The 14,741-nt window shown below is 67.7% G+C and overlaps 3 protein-coding genes across 8 annotated transcripts; all 3 read right to left on the bottom strand.

The window, feature by feature from the left end:
* Positions 1 to 279: 279 nt before the first annotated feature.
* On the bottom strand, positions 280 to 2,813 carry GNG8 (G protein subunit gamma 8). 5 transcript variants are annotated; one of them, XM_090056192.1, is made up of 3 exons: positions 2,117 to 2,813; positions 729 to 817; positions 280 to 614 (listed from the first exon to the last, which is right to left on the bottom strand). In XM_090056192.1, the coding sequence occupies exons 1-3, from the start codon at positions 2,364 to 2,366 to the stop codon at positions 486 to 488; spliced, it is 468 nt and encodes a 155-aa protein (XP_089912318.1). In that variant the 5' UTR covers positions 2,367 to 2,813; the 3' UTR covers positions 280 to 485. The 5 variants fall into 5 exon arrangements, with proteins under 5 accessions (XP_089912318.1, XP_089912316.1, XP_089912317.1 ...); XM_090056190.1 differs by having other exon boundaries at positions 729 to 837; XM_090056191.1 differs by having other exon boundaries at positions 280 to 817.
* A 1,874-nt stretch (positions 2,814 to 4,687) lies between these two features.
* Positions 4,688 to 8,408, bottom strand: DACT3 (dishevelled binding antagonist of beta catenin 3). Of its 2 annotated transcripts, XM_090056178.1 has the most exons (4): positions 8,119 to 8,407; positions 6,695 to 6,797; positions 6,494 to 6,586; positions 4,688 to 6,413 (listed from the first exon to the last, which is right to left on the bottom strand). In XM_090056178.1, exons 1-4 carry the CDS (start codon positions 8,344 to 8,346, stop codon positions 5,338 to 5,340), a joined length of 1,500 nt encoding a protein of 499 aa, XP_089912304.1. In that variant the 5' UTR covers positions 8,347 to 8,407; the 3' UTR covers positions 4,688 to 5,337. The 2 variants fall into 2 exon arrangements, with proteins under 2 accessions (XP_089912304.1, XP_089912305.1); XM_090056179.1 differs by lacking the exon at positions 6,494 to 6,586 and having other exon boundaries at positions 8,119 to 8,408.
* A 125-nt stretch (positions 8,409 to 8,533) lies between these two features.
* LOC149860291 (putative G protein-coupled receptor 132) lies at positions 8,534 to 14,736 on the bottom strand. The gene is made up of 2 exons (XM_090056203.1): positions 12,747 to 14,736; positions 8,534 to 10,813 (listed from the first exon to the last, which is right to left on the bottom strand). The coding sequence occupies exons 1-2, from the start codon at positions 12,747 to 12,749 to the stop codon at positions 9,863 to 9,865; spliced, it is 954 nt and encodes a 317-aa protein (XP_089912329.1). The 5' UTR covers positions 12,750 to 14,736; the 3' UTR covers positions 8,534 to 9,862.
* Positions 14,737 to 14,741: the final 5 nt, after the last annotated feature.

The following is a 14,741-nucleotide window of genomic DNA, read 5'->3' on the forward strand; positions in this document are numbered from 1 at the left end:
CGGGGGTGGACGGGTCGGCGCGTGGGTAGGTGTGCGCGGGGGTGGACGGGTGGGTGTTGATGGGGGTGGGTGGTGGGTAGATGTCCGCGGGGATGGATGGGTGGATGGGTGTTGATGAGGATGGACGGGTGGGTGGGTAGATGTCCGCGGGGATGGACGGGTGGGTGGGTGTTGATGGGGGTGGGTAGATGTCCGCGGGGGTGGACGGGTGGATGGGTGTTGATGAGGATGGACGGGTGGGTGGGTAGATGTCCGCGGGGATGGACGGGTGGGCGCGTGGGTAGGTGTCCGCGGGGGTGGACGGGTGGGTGGGTGTTGATGGGGGTGGGTAGATGTCCGCGGGGGTGGATGGGTGTTGATGAGGATGGACGGGTGGGTGGGTGGGTGGGTAGGTCGATGTCCGCGGGGGTGGACGGGTGGGCGCGTGGGCAGGTGTCCGCGGGGGTGGCCAGGCCCGGACGGACACACGGGTGTCTCGGGGCGGCTCAGAGCAGGACGCAGAAGAGGCGCTTCTCGCGGAAGGGGTTCTCGGCCGCGGGCACCGGGGCCACCAGCGGGTCCTCCTTGGCGTGGGCCTCGCAGTAGGCCAGCAGCTCCGCCGCCGCCTTGGACACCTGCAGGCAGCCAGGGGTTAACCCGCGCCCCGCCCCCACCGCTGCCCCCTGGCGGCTGGCCCGGGGGCGGGGCTTGCACGAGGGGGCGGGGCTTGCACGGGGGCGGGCTCGCACCTTCATGCGGTCGATGTTGACCTCCAGCTTGAGTTGCTCCACGGCCTTGCGCGCCTCCGCGATCTTGGCCATGTTGTTGGACATGGTGCCTGTGTGGCACACGCGTGTTCTGGAGGGTGCCCATGTCACATGCGTGTGCTGGAGGGGGGCCATGGTCACCACGCCCTTTCTGAAGCTGCCCCCACCCCCCGCCCCGGCGGGGTAACTGAGGCCAGAGCAAGGGCGGGGGGGAGAAGATGCACGTGTCCAAGTGTGTGCGTGTGTGCAACGGGGAGGGGCTACGTGTGTTTGTGTGTGCGCGCAGGTGCTGCTGCCTGTCCAAGCGTGTGTGTGCACATGTTTGTATGCCAGCATGCCACCACCCCGTGTGCACAGGGGTGTGAGAGAGTGCGTGTGGACACTTTGTGTGTGGGGGGGTGCACACGTGTGTGCACATGGGCTGTTTCGTGTGTGCATGTTCGTGTGTGTGTAAGCGGGTGCACACGTGATCTGAGCCCCCCCCAGCACTTCGGGGGGGCTCGTGCGGGACGGGGGCTGGCTAATGAGCCCGCGGGGCTCCGCGCTAATTGCTGCACATCCCCGCGGCGCCCGGCAGGGGGCGCTACGCCCCGGGAGCCGCCTTAAAGGGCCAGCGCCGCCGGGTTGTGTGAGAGCCTGTGCGTGTACGTGCCAGGACACAAGCGTGTGTCGGTGCAGAGATCGGGTCCTTGCACACGTGTGGGTACATCTGCATGCATTGGCAGGGGTGTTTGTGTATGTGTGCGCACGCAAGCTGTCTGCTTGTGTGTAGGTGTGTGTACGCTTTGGTACGTGTGTGTGTACACAGGTGGGCACGCATGGGGTGCTGCTTGTGCATTTATGGTTATGGATGCATAGGTGTATGTGCATGGGGGCATGTGTCTGTGTGCAGGCATGAGCGTGTGTGTGTGGGGGGGGGGAGGTGGGTATGCATGAGAGGTTGCTTGTGTAAGTGTGTCTGTGTTCGCACGTGCATGCCCTGGGGCGTTCTTGTGTGTGTGTGCGTGTGTGCCTGTGTGTGTGCAGATGTATATGGATGGGAGAGTTCTTGTGTATCTGTGCATGTATGAGTGTGTGTGTTTGTGTGGGTGTGCATGGGGGGCTGCCTGTGTATCTGTTCATGCATGCATGACTCTGTGTGTGTGTGTGTGTGTGTGTGTGTGCGCGCGCACACAGGCTCAGCCCAGAGCAGCCTCCCCCCGCAGAGCCCCCAGCCCGGGGTGGGGGGGCTCCCTAGCCTCTAATCCAATCCCCTTGTCCCCAACTGCCCCCCACTCCTTCCAGCCCCCTTCACCCCCCAGCCTGCCCTGCTCTCTGCCTGCCTCAGTTTCCCCCCCTGCAGCCCTGCCCCGGCCGTGTGCCCCACTCACCTGGGCCTCCTGGGGCTGCGTGGGGGCTGCAGCGGGTCCCCCCCAAGCTTCTCCGGCCACTGCGCCCGGTGCTGGTTCCTCGAGCTGGCAGCACTGTCGCCTCCCCCGGCCCCTCGGGGGGCCCGAGCAGCTGGCAGGGCCGCGGGGGGCCGCACACGCAAGCACACGCGTGGCTGAAGGGGCAGGCGCAGCCCCCTCCTGCGGGCCACAGGCAATGGGGGGGCAGGCCGACATGGGTCTGCCCCCCCATGCGGAGGGGGGCCCCCAGGGATGGACAGACCCCCCCAGGGCAGGGGGAGCCCCAGATGCCTCCAGGGGGTGAGTGGGTGTGTGACCGTGCACTTATACGTGTGCACACATGACCTGAACCGGTCCATGGGGGGAGCCCCTAACCCCCCCCACTCTCCCACTACCCAGAATCCCTCGGGGCCTGGTCCCCCCCCCCCAGCCACTGCCCTGCAGGTGGCCCCATGGCTGGGGGATGTGGGGGGTGGCAGGGACCTGGCCCTGTGGGGGGGAGGGGGAAGGTACCCAGGGCTGTGGGGGTCTGTGAGGGGCCTTGCCAGGGTGGCCTGGCACTTCGCACGGGCATTGCACGGAGGGGCACACTGCACGAGGGTGCGGGCGCGGTACAGGACATTCAGCGCGGACATGGGCGGCGTGGTGCGTGCACGAGGGCTGGGGGCGGGGTGGTGCGTGCACGAGGGCTGGGGGCGGCGTGGTGTGTCGCACGAGGGCTGGGGGCGGGGTGGTGCGTGCACGAGGGCTGGGGGCGGCGTGGTGCGTGCACGAGGGCTGGAGAGGCGGCGTGGTGCGTGCACGAGGGCTGGGGGCGGGGTGGTGGTCGCACGAGGGCTGGGGGCGGCGTGGTGCGTGCACGAGGGCTGGAGAGGCGGCGTGGTGCGTGCACGAGGGCTGGGGGCGGGGTGGTGGTCGCACGAGGGCTGGGGGCGGCGTGGTGCGTGCACGAGGGCTGGGGGCGGGGTGGTGCGTGCACGAGGGCTGGAGAGGCGGCGTGGTGCGTGCACGAGGGCTGGGGGCGGGGGTGGTGGTCGCACGAGGGCTGGGGGCGGCGTGGTGCGTGCACGAGGGCTGGGGGCGGGGTGGTGTGTCGCACGAGGGCTGGAGAGGCGGGGTGGTGCGTGCACGAGGGCTGGAGAGGCGGCGTGGTGCGTGCACGAGGGCTGGGGGCGGGGTGGTGGTCGCACGAGGGTCTGGCTCATCCCAGCCCAGCTCGGGGGCAACTGGCTGCGGCCTCTCCTGGGGCTAAGGCCGCCGGCCGCCCGCCGGGCTGCACGGGGCCTCCGGGCTGGCCTTGTGGCCCTCCGCCGCTGGCCACGGGAGGGGGACAGCGCCCACGCTCGGGGTAGGCCGCCAAGCATGGTGGGTAATATGGCAGCAATGCACTGCGGGACGGTGAGGGTGCCCCATTCACCCTGGAGGGGTTGTGGCCCCCTTTGCCCTGGTGTAGACGAGTCGCCGGAGGGCTCGGGCTCTGAAGGGTTAACTTGCTGGGGGGGCTAGCAACAAGGTCACCATGGAGATGACTGGGGGGACAGGAACCAAGGGTGGGGGGAAACCAGAGACCTCTTAAAAATGAGATCATGCGTTTCCATGGCGACATCGCTGTGGTTGCACCAAAGGAACGCAACCCCCCCCATACAGCCAGCGGGGGGGCAGGGGGCAGGGAGCCCACAGGCACGCGCGCGCACACACACACACGCACCCGCCCCGCGTGCAGACACAACTGCGCGCACACTCGCAGATATGAATGTGCACACACACGTACACTTTACATGCACACACCCTTACAGGCGCGCGCACGCAAGCTTGCGCACCGTCACCCCCCACCCCGGGCCCTCGGGCCGGGGGGGCCGTGCAGGGCCCGGGTCTCACATCCGGAAGGCGGCGGCGCCCCTCCCCCCAACTAGCGCCGGGCCCTGTCAGGGCAGGGGGCACCGGGGGGGGGGCAGAGACCGGGGGGAGGGGGAGCGCGCCCAGGCAGGGGGGAGACCTTGGGGGGCAGAGCCAGATTGGGAGGAGCCAGGCCGGGGGGGATGTGCTGAGCTCGGCCGGGGGGGCTGGGATGTGGGGGGGCGCAGGAGATGGGACGCACTGGGGGGGACAGGAGCCAGGCTGGGCCACCCGGGGGGGCAAAGTGAGGCTGGGGGGACTGGGGCTGGGCCGGTGCGGGGGGCAGGGCAGGCTGGGCGGACGGGGGGGCCCCGCCCGGCCCGGCCCCACGTTTCCGGCCCATCTGGTTTCCATCAGGGGCCGGAGCCGGGATCGGCGCCAGGGCGGAGCCGTGGCTGGGCCGGCCCCCCTGCCCCTCCCCCCGCGGGAGCCGTGGGGGGGCTTTGAAAGCAGCTGCTCATCCTCTCTTTTGCCCCCTTGCCCCCCACCGGCGACTTGTACACCCCTCGTACGAGGGCCCGTGCATCTCTAGTGCACGAGGGGGGTTGCCAGGCACGGCGCAGAGGCTGTGCCCCCCTCCCCCAGATGTGCACATGCGCTTGTGCACGGCCTCGCACGCCCACCCCCCTGCCCGGGCTCAGACACATGGCACTTGCACAAGTAACACTGATCTTTATTTACAAACCCAGTGGGGGGGTCTCCCAAACGCCCCCAGCAAAGGCTGCAGCGGGGGAGGGGAGACCCGGATCCAGCACCATCCCCCGGCAACCGGCGCCCACCCCCTGCCTGGCACGACGCCGCCGAGCTGCGGCGTCACACAAGCCCTGAGCACCCCCCAGCCAAGGCACGAGTGCTGCTTTCACGGTGGGAGTCCTCGCGCGGCGCAGCACGGTAGGGGGGGTGGCTGGCACAAGCGCGGCGCTGATTCGCCACACCCCCGAGCTCACCAGCACGGGGGGAGGAACGGCTGGGGCACCAACTCACCCTCCCCGAGCTCACCAGGACCGGGAGCGGCTGGCCCAGTCGTGGCACTGATTGCCCGCGGCCGTGAGCTCACCAGGACGGGGCAGGGGACACGGGCCTCCATCCCCCACGCGCAACTGGCTTTGAATAGCCACGGAAGGGGGGGGGCCTCTGGGGGCAGCTCACGAGGGGGCACCGCTGCCCCCCCATGCCAGGCCCCCCCCGGGGCTCCAGAGTGCAGGGAGGGGCAATGAAGAGGGGCAGATGGTGTGTGTGCGGGGGGGGGGGTTGTAAATCACGCTGAATCAGGATTGGGGCCCCGGTGCCGGGGGGAGAGGGGGGGCTCACACGGTGGTCATGACCTTGAGGGAGCCAGAGCGGAAGCGCAGGATCTTCTTTTTGAGTGCGTGTGAGGCCTTAATCTTGACAAAGAGATTGGGGCGCCCGGGCCCCGGCGCCTGGGGCCACACCAGCCCCGCCCCACTGCCCTCCGAGTCGCTGGAGCCCGACCCCGAGCCGGCTGACGCGGCCTCGCTGGGGCTGGACTCGCTGGGCCCGCCGCCCCCCGAGCCCTCCGAGTCGCTCTCGGCCTCCGCGCACAGCGCTGGGCGCGCCGGCCCCCGCCGCGGGCCCCGGGCCCCCTCCTCGGGGCAGATCTCAGCTGTGGAGCGCCACTTGCGGTACCCCCCGCGGGCCACCGCGGGGCGGGAGGTGGCAGGGGCGGCGGGCATGGGCCCCCCCTGCCCCACCAGGCTGTTCTCCGACTGCGAGCGGGCGGCACGGTGGCCTCGGCGCTCCTCAGCAAAGCGGCACTTCTTGGGCATGGCGGCGCGGCCGGGGGCCCGCTCCAGCGACAGATCCACTGCGCGCCCCTTGGCCAGCGCCGGCGGCTTCTTGCGGGCACCGCGGGCCGGGATGTAGCGCGCCTGCACCATGCCAGAATCAGCAGGCTCAGGGCGCAGTGCATGCAGCTTGGGCGGCCGGCGGCAGGCAGCAGCAGCAGCAGCAGCAGCACGTGGCTGGGGAGGGGAGCTCGTGCGGGCACCGGGCGCCGGGGTCCTCTCGTCCCATGAGGCCCAGGCGCGGGGGGCCGCGGCAGCACCGCCCTCGTAGCTGACGGGCGCAGGGGCACTGGCGCCCCGCTCCGGGCCCCGCCGCTCGCTGGCGGGGCGCTGGCGCAGGCTGTTCTGGCGGCTCAGCCCCGGCTCCGGGGCCAGGCTGGTGCGCGGTGGCTGCAGGGGGGGGCCCCGGGCGCGGCGCCGCAGCAGTCGCGAGATGTAGCTCTCAGCGCCCCCTGGGGAGGGGAGGGCTGACGGGGCTTCGGGGGGCGAGATCAGGCCCCCCCCAGTTCCCAGTGGGTGCTCAGGGGCCGAGAGGGAGCGTGGCACTGGGGGCCGGGGGCTTGCGCCACCTGCGTCACCTGGGGGGGAAGCGGGGGTCAAAGTGGGTCATGGGGGGGGTCCGACACCCTTACATCCCCCCGTCCTGCCCCCCACTCACCCACGGATTTGGGGCGCTCGCCAGGGCCCTGCCCCTGTCGGGGGAAGGGGGCCGAGTCTGGAGTCTCTGCTGGGGGGGCTCCAGCATAGAAACCTGGGGGAGGCAGAGATGTGAGAGGGGGCTGGGATCCCCCAATGCTGAGCCCAGGAGGGGGGATGGGCTGGGCCGAGCCCCCCACTGGACGCGGATGTGGGGCCTCACCTGGGCCAGGCCAGGCCGGGGTGTCCCCGCTGGGGGTCTCGGGGTGCAGCCGCAGGCCCCCCACACGCTGCTCCAGCTCCCACAGCAGCGCCGGCAGGAAGTCCTGGGGGGGCCAACGAGCCAGGGGTTAACATGGGGGGGTCCACCCTCTTCAGCCCCCCCCCACCTTCCCCTTGAATCCTGGGGGCTCAGAGGACCTCTGACCCCCAGACAAATGGGGTGGGGAGGCCCTGGTGCCCTTTTGGGGCTGTTGCTCAAACTCCCCTCTGGGGTGGGGTGGGGGGGTGTATCTGCAGACTCGCGATTGAGCCCCTGACCCCCCTCCCCCAGATGTGGGTGCACAGCTGGCCTGGCTCTAGACCCCCAGCCCCTCCCCCGCTAAGAGGCCAGGCGTCCGGCCCCCCCGCCAGCCCCAGATGAGAAGCAGATGGAGCCGGGAGGGGGTGGGATCCGTCACGCAGCAAGGAGAGGGCTGGGGCCAGCCCCCCCAGCATGGACCAGCGCAGCCCAGCCAGCGGAGCGGGCGGGGGGGCACCTGCCCCCGCCCGGTCTCGAGCCCCGTCGCGGGGGCGGCGGGCCCGGAGCAGCCCGGGGGCCGCGCTGCGTCACGCTCTGCCCCCATTGGCTGCTGCGGACGGGGGCAGGGCAGGGAGCGGGCATTGGCCACACCTCCGCGCCCGGGCCCGGAATGCGGCTGAGTCTGGGGGGGCCGGGCCGGGCCGGGCCGGGCCGGGGGGTGCACGTGTGTGCACACACGTCCACACACACACACACACACATGCCTATACACGCGCACGCACTATATACGCGCACCCCTGTACACACCCCATATACAGCCCTGCTTCACGCCAACACAGCCTCAGCTACCCCCCGCCCCCCGAGACAGCCCAGCCGGGTCCCGGCCTGGCCGCGGGCAGTCCCCCGGAGCGGCAGCAGTGCGGGCTTCTGACACGCCGGCGCCCGCGGCGGACCGAGCGCTGCCGTCACCGGCCCGCCGCCCGCCGCTGGCGGAAGCCCCGGGGGGTCGCGTGCCCCGCACGGCGGCCAGGAGCGGGAGTCTCCTCCAGCAGCCCCCGCACGCGGCCGGCTCGGGGGGGGGGGCGCTGCGTGGACTCCCCGGGCGCGGCCCCCACTTCCACGGGGGGAGTCCCCGAGCTGATCCATCGCCCCCCAGCCCAGCCCGCCCCCGTGGCATGACATCAGAGGCGCTCATCAACATGCAAAGCGGAGGGCTGCCATTGGCTGCCGGCCGCTCGCTCCATTAAGACACCGGGGCTTCGGAAACGAGTTAATCAGCGGGCGGGGGGTAACATCTTCCCGGTGCCGCCATGAGGGCAGGGGCATGCGCAGCCGGGTGCTCGGCGCGGCGTGCGGAGGCGGCTCCCCCGCATGCAGGCGCCGCCGCGGCCGGGCGGGGCACTCACCAGCGGGTCGGGCTCGGTGTCGGACTCGGGCTCGGGCTCGGGCTCGGTGTGGGGCGGCGGGGGCCCGGCGGCGGCGAGGCGGAGGGCCTGGCGCACGCGGCGCTCGTGGCGCTGGCGCAGCAGGTGCAGCTCGCACAGCCCGGCCAGGCCGCCCTCCAGCCGCCCGCGCAGGCGGCCCCGCTCCGGGCTCGGCGGCGGCGGCGGCGGCAGCGACACGGACCGCAGCATCCCGCCGCCCCGCGCCGCGCCGCGCTGTCAGCGCCTCATCTGCATGGCCCCGCCCCCGCGGCCCATTGGCTGGCGCTCCGGGGCGGGGCCCCGCCCGCATGGCCGCGCCCCCCAGCGCGTCCGGCTCCGGTGCTCATCTGCATAGCCGCGCCCCCCAGAGCTCTAGCATTGGCTCCAGCGCTGGCGCTCATTAACATAGCCCCGCTCAGCTGCTCCGCCAGAGCGGCGAGTTCTAGTGCTCATCTGCATTGCCACGCCCCCAAGGCTTCGAATTCGGGTGCATCTACATGGCCCCGCCCCCCACCGCTTTCCTCTAGCTGCGAATGCTGGGCCTCATCTGCATAGCCACGCTCTCATTGGGTCGAACGCGGGGTCATGAGCATAGCCACGCCCCTTGGCGCTCTCCCAGGGGTGCCAATGCTGAGTTTTATCTGCATGGCCACGCCCCCGCGCTTCGCATGTTTGGGCTCATTTACATGGCCCCGCCCTGTACCAGACGCGCCCTTTGGTTCGACCTGGGCTTCATAGGGCTGGCCCCGTCCGCGGCCCCGGCTCCAAATCCTGGGTCTTATTTGCATAGCCCCGCCCCTGGTTCTTCCCCATTGGCTGGAGAGCCCCCCCTTGGCTCGGCCCCCGGAGCAAGTCCGGGCCCCGTTGCCTGTTGAATCCCTGGCTCGCTTTCTCTCGCTCATTTGCCTATCCACGCCCACTACCCCACCCATGCTCCGCCCCACTGGGGCCAATCACTGCCCTGCTCGCGCGCTCTGCTCTACATATCCGCGCCCCTCAATGCAGGCATTGGCTCGGCCACACCTCCTTCTGGGGGGTGGGGGGCGGGCGCCACGCCCCCTGCCCAGCCATTGGGCCGGTTGTCCATGGTCGTCTGCATAACACCGCCCCTAGCACTGGCCCCGCCCACGGGATTGCGGCTTCTGATTGGCCAGAGCCGGGCGGTGCGCCTGGGTTACCCGCTATAAATAGACCCGGGAGCGGGGCCACGTGACGCAGAAGCGAGGGTGTGGTCAGTGGGGCTCCGGCCCGTCTGCCCTGCGCCCCCACTACACTGCCCCCCAGAGCCCCCTCAGCCGCACTGCACACCCCTCTACTGCACCCCCACTGCACTGGACTCCCACTGCACCCCCGCCCCATCACCCCCACTTAACCCCGTCCCCCCTGTACCCTCCCTGGAGCCCCACCACCCCACTGCAATTGCCTACCCTTGCACTGCACCACCTGCTGCTCCCCCCTGCACTGCAGACCCTTGGATCTAACCATTAGGCCCCACTCTCCCCCTGGCACCTGTGGCCCCCCCAAGTAGCAGGATGCTTGTGGTCAGAGGCAGCACCTTTATTGAGGGGGGGGGGTCACAGACAGCTGCACCCCCCACGCCAGCACGTGCCACTGCCAGCCCCAGTGGGTACCCCAGCCCCCCCATGCACAGAGCACCCCAGCACCCCCCCAACACAGGGCACCCCTAATTTCTCCCCCTCTCCCCTGCCACCCTTGGCAGGCACCCTCACCGTGCCACAGTGGCCACGGCGCCGTCCACCCCCCTGTGGCCCGGCAGGTAGCGCCGCCCCCAGCGCCAGCTGAGCAGGGCGTAGAGCACGGGGTCGAGGGCGCTGTTGAAGCTGGAGAGTGACAGGGCGAGGGCGAAGGGCAGGTGCAGGCGGCGCTCGAGGGCACAAAGGGCACGGGGCGGCAGGGCCGAGGCGGCCACAGCGCGCAGCAGCAGCAGCCCGTGGTAGGGGGCGAAGCACAGCAGGAAGATGCCCAGCACGGCCAGCACCAGGCGCCGCGCCCGCACCTTGTGCCGGCTGCTGCTGGCGCCGATGCCGCGCAGGATGCGGGCGTAGGCAGCGCCCAGCACGGCGGCCGGCAGCCCGAAGCCAGCGGCCACACGGAAGTAGTTGAAGTTCGCCACGCCGGGCGGCAAGGGGTAGCTGTCATAGCAGGCAGGTGGCGTGGCAGGAGGTGGCGGCGCGGCCGCGTGGCAGACAAAGACGGTGGCAGCCGCGGCAGCACTGGCGGCAGCAGCACCGGCGCGGCTGCGCAGGCCCCGGGACTGCAGGGGCCGGGCCACGGCCAGGCAGCGCTCCAGCGAGATGAGGCACAGCAGCGCCACGCTCACGTACATGTTGGAGTAAAAGAAGAAGCCGGCGGCGCGGCAGGCGGCAGCGCCCAGCTCCCAGGCGTGCCCGCGCCACGTGTAGGTGGCCCACAGGGGCAGTGTCAGTAGGTAGAGCCCGTCTGAGGCGGCCAGGCCCAGCAGGTAGACGGCCAGCACGTTGCCGGCCCGCACCAGGCGCACCAGTGGGCCGAGCGTGGCCGCGTTGGTGGCCAGGCCCAGCACGAAGGCAGCAGCGTAGAGCATGGCCACGGCGCCACGGCCCGCCTGGAAGTCTACGCCGCATCGTGACGCGTTGGCTGGGCCAGCACCACTGCTGTTGTCCCACATGGCAGGGGGCTGCAGGGGGTATAAGTGTGCCTTGCATATCATTGGGCCTGTGCATGCACACACACAACTGCACACAGCTGCTTGGATGCCCATGGGCACGCACACGCTTTGCAGGCCTGTCTTCACACTCTTGTGCATGCCCACACATGCCTTGCACGCCTGTCTGTGCCTGTGTGCATGTGCATGCCCGTTGGCACAGCTGGGTCTATGCCCACACACCTGTGTGTATCATCCAGCCCACCCCGTGCACACAAGTGTACACTTTGCACAGCTGCATACATAACCCATGCAGGCATCCACAGACAGCTACATGCATGCCCGTATACACAAGCATGCACTTACATGCATGCCTCGCCTATCTGTATGCACAAGCTTCTGCACACATGCTCACTCCCTGCACACTGATGCATTCGGGTGCCCATGCATGTGAACATGAACTTTACCGGTCTGTACACACCATCATGGTGCACACAAGCACACCCTTTGCATGCCTGCATGCACAATCAAGCATGGATCTGCACACAGCGCAGTCTTTGTACACCTGTGCGCACAACCCAGACGTTTCTACACACAACTGCATACACAGCTGTATACACAAGCATACATGCACCCATGTGAACCCTGCATGCCTGTGTGCACAACCGCATGCAGCAACATACAATGACATGCACACCTGTTCACACAAGCACATGCCTTAGATGCCTATACCCACAAGCAATCAGGCCCCCTTGCATACAAACACACCTGCCTATAGTCATGTACACACCTTGCATGCCCAGATGTAATCATGCACTCGCCTGTCCACACACATGCTTTACACACCAGTGTTCAAAACCCACTCATGCCTCTACACACAGCCACATGGAGACCTGTATACATACAAACACCTGCCACACACATACATGCAAACCCCTCCACCCATGCACACCCAGCTATGCTTCACTACACTCCCCAACAAGCAACAACACAGCCACACTCCTCACACATGCCTGTGTGCATGACCACGTGCCTAGCGTGGTGCTGCACACACTGCACACCTCTATACACAATCACACTCCTCACATGCCCCCCTCAGAGCCATGTGGCAGCCCCGCTAACACGCTGGATATGCTGTCACCTCCACATGTGCCCTGTACACAATCACCTTCACACACACACACACACACACCAGACTTCCAGGACATGAACACACACACACACGTGCTTTCCTGTGGCGGCATCCACAGGCAGCCCCCTCTCTACATGCACATGCAGACCACACAACAGATGCATGCTACACAACTGTGCCCATCATCACACTCCCACCCACATGCAACAGACCACACATGAACACCAACCCATGCATGCCCGGAACACTTGCATCCACGTGCACACAGCCCTGTAGTCACATGCCAACACACACGCTTCCCCCTCGCCTTGTACAAACTACTGACCTCACCAGAGCTCACCCTCACTTTCCACTCATGAGCACTCATCATCCTGCCTGCTGCCCTGGACACACACACACGAGCTCCCCACAATGTGTGTACCCCACACAGCCCCCGCCTCCACACACGCACAGACCCACACAACCCCTCTCCCCCAGCACGGGCATTGCAATCTCCCGGGGGGGGGTGCCAAGCAGCTTCCCCTGCCGACATGCGTGCCACACCTATGCCACGCTCCAGGTGTGAATCGCACACTCTGGCTCACACCTGTGCACACAGGTGTGACTGGGGGGAGCCACAGGGGTGCAACCACTGCCCCCAGGGCCAGGGGAATGGTGGGATCTGGGTCTTTCCTACCTCCTATACCCCCTGGGGCAGCCAGGTCTGTGCCCTCCATGCTGGGGGTCCATCTATCCACCCAGAAAGAGACCACATGGCCCCTCCCACTCTGCTGGGGGCAGATCAGGGCCCCACAGTCGCTCTTACCCCCCACAAAGGGCAGGGGCAGAACATACCATGCCCTGATCCTCTGCTGCTGTCTGGGCTGCACTACCCCCGGCCCAAGGGGGTTTCTGTGGGCAGGGAGGGATCAGCTCCAGGGCCGCTGGCCCAGGACACACTCCGTCCTGCCCTGCTGGACCTGTGCTGGGCAGGGGCTGGCGTTGCTACAGCAGCGACACAAAGGGCCCGGGCACACGTGACGAGGAGCTGATGGCGCTGTGCCCCATGCACACTTGTGCAATGTGCTGGCCGTCAAGTGGTGCTGGAAGCGGCCACAGGGCACACGCACGTGGCATCGTGGAAGGGAGCCCCGTCAGTGCGTCCCCAGTGCCAGGCCCAGGAGTCACATACGCACCCAGAGCTGGCCACACACTCCAGTTTTGGTCATGTCTGCTGCGTAGACACACACACCCCTACTGTGTGCATGCACTCGATGCTGCGCACACACACATGCTATCGTGCATGAACCACCACATAGACACACAGATAGTGCACACACACTACTGCACAGTCCCACATATGTACATCTATAGTGTGTGCGTGCACATACACACACACGCTAATGCACACACCTAGCACTATGCTCCCCCTCACCCCAATACCGCATGCAGCCAACACACTCCTCCCACAAGCTTACATGTCCAGTGGTGGGCCCACTCACCCCACGACACGCCTCGATGTCACAGGCACATGCACACTCTGCTGCACGGGGCCTGGCAAGCCCACCACACTTGTGGGACACACACGGATCCCGCGCTGCACTCTGGGACCGTGGGAAGGGAGGAATGGACCCACGGGGGGGGCGGCGGTATGGAGAGCCTGGCCTGGCTGCCAAAAATGCTGAAGGCAAACATAGAGAGAGCCCTTGGGCCAGGCTCGGCCAGGGGCTTTCCATGCTGCACATATGTGCCTGTGAAACCCAGGTGTGCAGGACACACACAAACACACACACACACACACACACACAGACAGAGGCATCGGGGACACACATACAAACCCCTGGTACCCAGGGGTCTGGGACACACATATGCACACGTAACGCAGGGGTCTGACTTATACACACATGGAACCAAGGTGTCTGGGGGGTGAACACACGTGCACCCCCATCCCTTGCCTGCTTCCCCAGGGTAGCCATGGCTCCACTGCACAGCTCTGCTTGCACACACGTGCACCTGCTGAGGGGACTTGAGTCAAGGGGCGTGCGGGGAACCCACATTTGCAAACACATGTACATGTGTACCAGGAGGCATGTTTACACTGGGGAGGAGGGGCACAAGCACAACTGTGCTCACATGTGGGGCAGGGGCAGGCATCTCTGCACATGTGTGCAAGGCTCCTGGTGCCTGGGCACTTCAGAAGGTGCCACGCGCCCCCTGGTGGACAGCACTGGAACCGGGTCTGTAGCAAGGCAGGGGCTGAACCCATGTGTGCTGAGCCACGGGGGCACTCGGTGCTGCATGAAACCTGTCCTTGCCCCTGGGACCCCAGGAGCAACATGTGTTGGTGCTTCATGCGTGTTCCCACACACCCATGCTGGTACACTGTGCATTCGCACACATGCTTGCACAAGAGGCACTGGTTCCCAAGCGCGGAGGGGGACATGGTGCCTTTGCAGGTGTGTTCGTGTGCCACATGTTCCTGGGTGCATGTGTTCAAGCACTGAGTGTGCTCCTGGGCATGTCTTTGTGACACGTGCATGCAGGTGCAGGCTGGAGGGGGTGGGGGGCCCATGCATAAGGCTGGAGACAAGGTTTCCCTGTCCCCTGTGGCATCCACACACGTCATGGCACGGCGCTATCCCAGGGCCTGGTTGGTGCCCCTCACTCGCAACCCGGTCACGATGCCCCCATTCGGGCCCAGCTCCCTGATTTGGGCACAGCCAGGCTCCCCGGAGCCAGTAGATGTACATGAAGCACACGGATGTGCTAGTGCAGTCTGCTGCATTTGCTGTGTGAGCACTAAGGACCCCCACGGCACAGAGTGCAGGGGACCTCCATCCCCCTGCTCGG

Source organism: Crocodylus siamensis, chromosome 6 (genome assembly GCF_052110815.1).
Source record: "Crocodylus siamensis isolate JL-2025a chromosome 6, ASM5211081v1, whole genome shotgun sequence".
Taxonomy (NCBI): Eukaryota; Metazoa; Chordata; order Crocodylia; family Crocodylidae; genus Crocodylus; species Crocodylus siamensis.